We start from the raw sequence: 7,517 nt of genomic DNA on the forward strand, positions 1-7,517 counted from the left end.
TGAAATAGTTCTATACCAGTCTCCCTTCATTTCTACGTTGGTAAATATAAATTTCACATATGATTGCTTATCTTTGCACAATTTCTGGAGTGTTTTGTAAATGCAAGGAATTTATACACTTGAAACTTATATGATTTAATTTTTGTGTTTAGAATTAAAACTTGATAATTTGGGATTTAACAAACTGTTTTTTCTATGATTCTGTCAATAGGTTTGGAAAAATGAATTCAAAAGCGGTCTATTGTCTTGTAGCAATAAGCATCACCATTGTTATTATTTTAGCCTTGAGTTTCCGAAATACAGAGGAAAAACCCACAGATTGTGAGAACTCTTCCCAAACAAAGGGGCAAGAGGAAGGTGGTCAAGATACTGACAAACAGGTATTTCAAGATTTAACCCCAGAAGAGATAATACAAGTAAAGAGGTATTTAGAGTCCAACCTGGGAGTACCACTAGTGGAGACGCCTCAAGCCAAACCATCAGACAACTGCATTTATTTGATCACTGTGCAGCTCCCTCCCAAAGCACAAGTATTACAATTCTTAGATCATCAAGGTTCTAGACCAGCACGGGAAGCTCTGGCTGTGGTCCATTTTGGAAATCAGGTGGACCCCAATGTGACAGAATTTGTGGTGGGTCCACTACCAGAACCAACATATCATGACGATATCACGGCACAAAAATATGGAAGGAAACTGTCTTATTCTCAAAGATTTGTTTTGACAAATGAGTTTAATGAAATCAATGAATTTTTAAAGGACGAATATCCTAAGGCTCCAATATTCATGCAAGAGGTTCTCAATTACAATGGAAGCAATATTCAATACATTCATCAATTGCCACCAGGACTTAAATCAGGAGATCGCAAAATGTGGGTGAGTCATTTCCAGAATGTGACTGGCTATTATTTGCATCCTGTTGGGCTTGAGGTCCAAGTGGATCACAGTAGCCTGAATATTTCCGAGTGGAAGGTAATAAAAGTTTTTTATAATGGACAATACTTTGAAGACATGGAAGATCTTGAGAGACAATTCAATATGGGACAGGTTACAGTAGACAAGGTTATAGAGGCCCCTCCTGATGGGGGTTATTCATCACTGAAGCAAAGGGTGTCATCAAATCTTACACACCCTTTGCAGTATGTACCTCGTGAACCACGCTATAGGATTCAGAATAATCAAGTCACCTTTCTGAATTGGAGTTTTGCATTTGGAATTGATGCCAGCAGGGGTCCACGTATCTTTGATGTCAGGTTTAATGGAGAAAGAATAATCTATGAATTAAGTTTGCAAGAAGCAAGTGCTATCTATGGCTCCAACAGTCCTACTTCTATGTTGATCAGATACATGAATATGGGTTTTGGACTTGGATCATTTATCTTTCCACTCACCCAGGGAGTAGATTGTCCTTATTTATCCAGTTACTTGGACTGGCACTTTTTTTATGATACTTCATTACCTGTTAGCCGTAAAAAGGCTATCTGCATCTTTGAGCAGAATGCTGAGTTACCCATACGACGACATTATGAAAGCATCCAGTCTCCTTTTTATGGAGGGTTGGCAGATTCAAAGCTGGTGTTCCGAACCATATCTTCACTTGGCAACTATGACTATGTCTGGGATTTTATTTTCCACCAAAATGGAGCTGTTGGTGTTCGAGTCCATGTCACTGGGTACATTCAAACTTCATTTTACTTTTGTAATGCCAAAGACTTTGGCAACCGAGTTCAAGAAAGCGTGCTTGGAATAATTCTCACCCACAATATTCATTTCAAGGTGGATTTGGATGTTGGTGGTAAGTAGGACAAATGCCTGCAACTTTCAAAGAAATTTATTGATTTTTATGATGATTGTAAAAGTTATAATGAAGAAAGATTCAAAAGTGTGTTTACTATTCTCATTAATGTTCTTTAACAATTTTGGAGAAGAGAGAGGTTTTTTTAAAAAAAAATATTTATTTCACTATTTATCTGCTATGAAAATGTAATTCAAGTACAATATTCACTGTCATAATAAGAAAATATGATCAGTGGCTACTCAACAAAGTATCATGGTATTAAATTCATATGCAATTATTTTGGGGGCTAAATCTGGAAATTGTTTGACTTTCAGGTGCTTTGGCAACTAAAGGCTGGTTTCAGGACAGATAATATCAAAAATCTTTTATGGATTATTTAGAATACAGAATAACAGAGTTGGAAGGGACCTTGGCGGTCTTCTAGTCCTATCCTCTGCTCAGGCAGGAAACCCTATACCATTTCAGAAAAATGGTTGTCTAATCTCTTCTTAAAACTTCCAAATGTTTTCATTCTCATTCCTGAGTGTTTAATTTTTTTTAAAAAAAGGATGTCATAAAATGAGTAATTGATGAGCTGTGTTTAGTGCTTTACTTTTAAAGAATAAATTCTGAACTAATAATGATAAAATAACGGCAATTGATCATCCACACATAGTAAACTTCAGCCAGTTTGGTCTAGTGGTTAAGGACCAGATTAGAAAGATGGGGACCCTGAAAAGTAATATTGCTCAAGCCTATATACAGGAATCTTCTCAGACTCCCAATTTATACTTGGATGAGACTAGATAAGGTTCAACAACATTCAAGGGGGGTTGTTGGATTTTACAATCTTGTACCCATGTAAGGATTCCAGACTAATTCTTCATTTGACTCCTCCTCTTGGTTTGGCCTCTCTCTCTCTCCTACATACAGCTGAAACAATAACCACCTAGGTCAGGAGGGTGTCTTGACCTTGTTTCTGATCCAACAAGAAGCAATGGTTGGCTTGATTTGAAGATTAAGTTGAAAGCCAAGAAATATTTCATGGAAATCTGCATATGAAATCAGCAGTTCCAAACAAACATTATTTCACTCCAGTTCTTGGGTCCAATTCTATTTCTATTTCTTTCTATTACATAGACACATTCTCTCTGTCATATTCTTTTTTACTGCTGACTCATTTTGAATGCTGATGCTTTCTGGACAATGATCCAATAAAACTCTTTTTCCAATGCAACAAAGTGAAAGTTATTATAGTGTATATAAATATTTCTTTTGTGAAGTTCTCATATTTTCTGATAGGGTAGGACACATATTCTGTGGCCCAGTTTTGCCCCTTCTGCCCTGACTGATCTTCATTGTTGAAAATGGGTAGTGGAGTTTTCTTTTATGTTAATTCAGCAAACACATGAACATTGTAATGAAAACCCTAAAATAGTTCTTTAAGGAACAACAAAAGTCTACCAGGAAAATTTTCTCCTCTGTGGCCTCAGCTATTTGCCTTAAACCCCCAGCCAATATGGTTCTTAAGTTACTACAAAGGTTAAGGCATTCTGGATAAAAATATAGTGGATTATGCAAAATGTCTTTAAAAGAAGGATAAAGTTTATCCTCAGTTATTCTTACTAGGTATATGTACTGACTTTACAGTGGTAGAGAGACTAACTTGATTCTGCACCTAATAACGGCAGCAAGACTGTTGGTGGCGCAATACTGGAAGAAGGAAGACCTGCCTACAACTCAAGAATGGATATTGAAAGTTACAAACTTAGCCGAGATGGCTAAAATATCAGCATATCTTAAAGATCACTCAAATGAGAGATATAAACGAGACTGGAAAAAATGGATTGACTATATACAAAATAAATACGGGACCAAGAAATTCCAGTTAGCCTATGCTTAAGATCAGAAATGATTTAAATTGTTTAAAGTTAGCTCAGCAAGAAGAAGCTAAGATCAATGTAGAGATGTCATTAATTTCTTTATTTCTTTTTTCTCAATAGATTTTAGACTGTGTTTGTTAAAAATCCATACCGTGTACGGGTTCTGGGAAGTCGGGGGGGGAAGGAGGAGGGGGGTTGGGGGGGGAGGGTGGAGGGAGGGAGGGGTATACATTAGGCTAGACAAGAATTTGGTGGTAAACTAGAACTATTTTGACACACAAAAAATTGTACTCCGATGTCTTACTGATTGAGGAATGATGAAATGTTTGTTTTAAAAGAAATAAAACTTTTGAACCCACACCCCAAAAAGTTACTACAAAGTATCACATACAGTCTTTTGGTTCAAAGAGAGCAGTCAATGAGATGCTGCATACTTTGGATTTGCATTTCATAATGAGTTTCATAAAGGCTGTCTACATTATTTCTGGAAGAAGTGAATGTGCTGAGATTACAAATTGCAGGTAGCCAAATTCTTGGACCAAGCCAGCGTATAAGAGAATGCATCAATGTAATGGTCCTGAACTAAATAATTCTAGGTGAAGTTCCTTCTCAAGTAGAGAAGATGAATGTGTAGAAAATCCCTCTTTGCTAATATACAAAGACATGTTAGGGAAAGGGGTAGGTTTGTGATACCTGATTGGAAAATGTATGTTGTAAAGCCCTGAAGCTGATATTTCCCAGTTTGTTTCAATAAAGGAGAATGCATGAAATCTCTGAATGATTTGTTCTAATAAACCATTAACCCAAAATGTCTCAGTCTTATCAGTCTTATTTAGTTTTATCATTGCTGGTTTAGGTCATTGTTCAGATGGTGCTATTTAATGAATGAGCTGCTGTTTATTAAAATTGCAAAGGTTGTTTTTTTCACACCGAGTTACATCGTTCAAATTCAGTCTGGAAAAACTAATCCTGCATATTCTTACCACAATTTCATTTCCATGTCAGCAAAGCTTTAGGATATAAATAAGTTTGATTTTAAGAAGCTGAATATACAACAGGAATAATCTGGTTTATCATTAATTGCTCAAATTCTAATTACTATACTGATTTTCTTTCCGAGGTGTGGAAAATACCCTGGTTGTCAATGACATGGCTTTTGAAACCATGCAGGTCCCTTGGAGCCCAGAACATAACATCCATCAAATGAAGATGGTGAGGAAAGTTTTGGACACTGAGACCAAGGCGGCATTCCGTCTCCATGACAACGTGCCCAGATACATTTATTTTGCATCCAACCGCACAAACAAGTGGGGCCATGAGCAAGGCTATCGGATCCAGTTGGTCAGCTTTTCTGGAGACCATCTGCCAGAGTTGGATCCAATGGAGCCAGGCCTCAGTTGGGGTCGGTAAGTGACTATTTCTAAGTGCAGAAATAAAATGGATTCCCCCATGTCTTTGGCTTTCAGGTGCTTGAATAAGATTTATTCATTTTAAAGTAATGTACATATCCATCTCTTGGCTTCTGGCAGGCCTCCTTGCAGATGATATGTTTAAAAAGTCTGAATATTGATAAAATATTTGCTAGGGAAAATCTTTCCAATTGCAGTACTTAACAATAGAGTATAGAATTGAACAAAGTGCTAGCCAAAATCTGCATAATTTCTTCTAGCTAATGTTCCTCACTACCATTCATGACAGATCTTTCAAGTCCCAGATTTTGTTTTTATTAAAAATTCATTATTGGCTTTCATAGAAATATGTAATTCCCTTGACAAATATAACATGCTTGGGTTGTAATCTATAATCATGTTTGAAAGAACAGTTAATAGTTAAAAACAGACCTCAATCGGAGAGCTATTCTTGAGGTTGATCTAAGAAAAACCCTACAGACACAGAAGTTTCCAGATGTATGGAAATAAATATAGGTTTATAGAAATAAAATTGTAAATCTTTTAGTAAATCTAAGTGATATAAATTAATGATAAATGTGGCCTGAAATACATTTTTAATTTACCCTATTATCCCAGCTATAACCATATCTGGACTAGGCAGACCAAGCTATGTATAGTTTACTCCCTTATCTGATTTCTATAATAAACTTTACAAGTGTCCTTCAATAACACTGAAAATTTCACATTGCTCTGGTTGAGTATTGAAGATACCCAATCCATGTTATTGTACTCTTGCACTTTTGGACCAAATTTGAGATGCTCCTGGCAAACTTAAATCTCCTGCATTTGGGGTCAGTATATTTAATGGACCACCGTGGTCCACAGTGGTCTTGGGATTCTGCAACTCATCTATGGAATTACACATGGCAGTTCATGTATAAAATCAACTCAAAACTTATTTGTAGTTTAATAATGAGTTACAACAATGATTGTCCCTATATTTTTATAGTTGAGCTGTTCATGGAATAGCATCCTGTTGTTATATTATCTTTCAAGACTGGAACAATCATCTCTGAAAATCTTAAGAATAGAAATAATAAATCTTAATAAGAAATAAGAAATGCAAGTCCTCTTGTTTTGCCCTTTAGTTATAAACTAGCTGTTACAAAGAGGAAGGAAAATGAACCTTTCAGCACCACTGCCTACAATCAGATTGACCCATGGAATCCTCCCGTAGCCTTTGCTGACTTCATAAACAATGAGAACATTGTAAATGAGGTAAGTGAGGATGGATCCCAGCTACCATTGAAGCACTTTGTAGCTTATTATCCCATAATTCTGCAGAATGGATCTAAGGTCTTTGCTAACAATATTGTAATCCCAGTTTTCCATTTCTGCACATCCCTAATTCCAAGTAGACAAACAAAAAAATCATATTGTCCGATTATCCCTGCGTTTTACTAAATTATCTGCTGCTTTACTTAACAAACTTAGTTTATTTCAATCCATTCCTGTACTACCTTCCGGTTTTGCAGGTCTTTCTCCTAAGATAGCACAATAATATTATCTCTTTTCCTTTCACAGGATCTGGTTGCCTGGATCAATACTGGCTTTCTCCATATTCCACATGCTGAAGACATACCCAATACTGCAACCCTTGGGAATGTGGTTGGTTTCTTCTTGAGACCCTACAATTATTTTGATGATGACCCTTCCATGTATTATCCAGACAGTGTTTTCTTCATTGATCAACAGGATTCCAATATCTGTGAGATCAATTAGTAACATGTTTGGCAAAAATAGCTTCATGTTGCCCATTTCCCCCCTTCCAAAACATGACAACTTTCTAATGTATTTTACATTTTGACAGTGAATTAGAAATAGGAAACAAACAATAAATGTGTACTAGACTCAGGGGTTTCTGCACAGTTTTTTTGAAATCAGAATTTTAAACTGTGTGCATATATTATATTAATCTGTATCTCAATAATACTTTTGGTTTTTGCTTAAAAATGCATGGGTATAATTTATCTTACTTGCTAGAGTTCTACAATTTTCTTCTTCCTTCTGCATAGTTAATGGACATTTTTTTCTAATTATTGGTACCCTTTATCTGTTTTATAAGATACCTTTAAGAAGAAGGTAAACTCAATTGGTATTACTATGATGAATATGAACTGAATGTTATTTGAAAAGATTGTTTAAAGACATGGAATAAAGTTTAAAGAGATATGCTTAGATGGGAGAAACTATAATTGATTTTGCTGGAAAGAATTTTTATACCTATTTACCATAACAACAATTATTTTAACAATTGATGCACCATTTAAACTCTGGCAGAATAATTTAAATGGCTGGGGAATAAAACATGATTAAATGATGTTACAAGATGTGAAGGAAAGAGTGGGATTGGGTTTAGGTGATTTGAAATTGCATTTTGTTGTTTGGTTTTGAAAAAAGACTGCAT

General features: G+C 35.7%; 1 protein-coding gene across 1 annotated transcript; it reads left to right on the forward strand.

The window, feature by feature from the left end:
- Positions 1-221: 221 nt before the first annotated feature.
- LOC106538515 (primary amine oxidase, lung isozyme-like) lies at positions 222-6,832 on the forward strand. Its single transcript, XM_014053014.2, has 4 exons — positions 222-1,794; positions 4,780-5,065; positions 6,199-6,328; positions 6,635-6,832. The coding sequence occupies exons 1-4, from the start codon at positions 222-224 to the stop codon at positions 6,830-6,832; spliced, it is 2,187 nt and encodes a 728-aa protein (XP_013908489.2).
- The last annotated feature ends 685 nt before the right edge of the window (positions 6,833-7,517 follow it).

Source organism: Thamnophis sirtalis, unplaced genomic scaffold (genome assembly GCF_051295495.1).
Source record: "Thamnophis sirtalis isolate CommonGarterSnake01/CBP01778 unplaced genomic scaffold, rThaSir2_p1.2 scaffold_11, whole genome shotgun sequence".
NCBI lineage: Eukaryota > Metazoa > Chordata > Lepidosauria > Squamata > Natricidae > Thamnophis > Thamnophis sirtalis.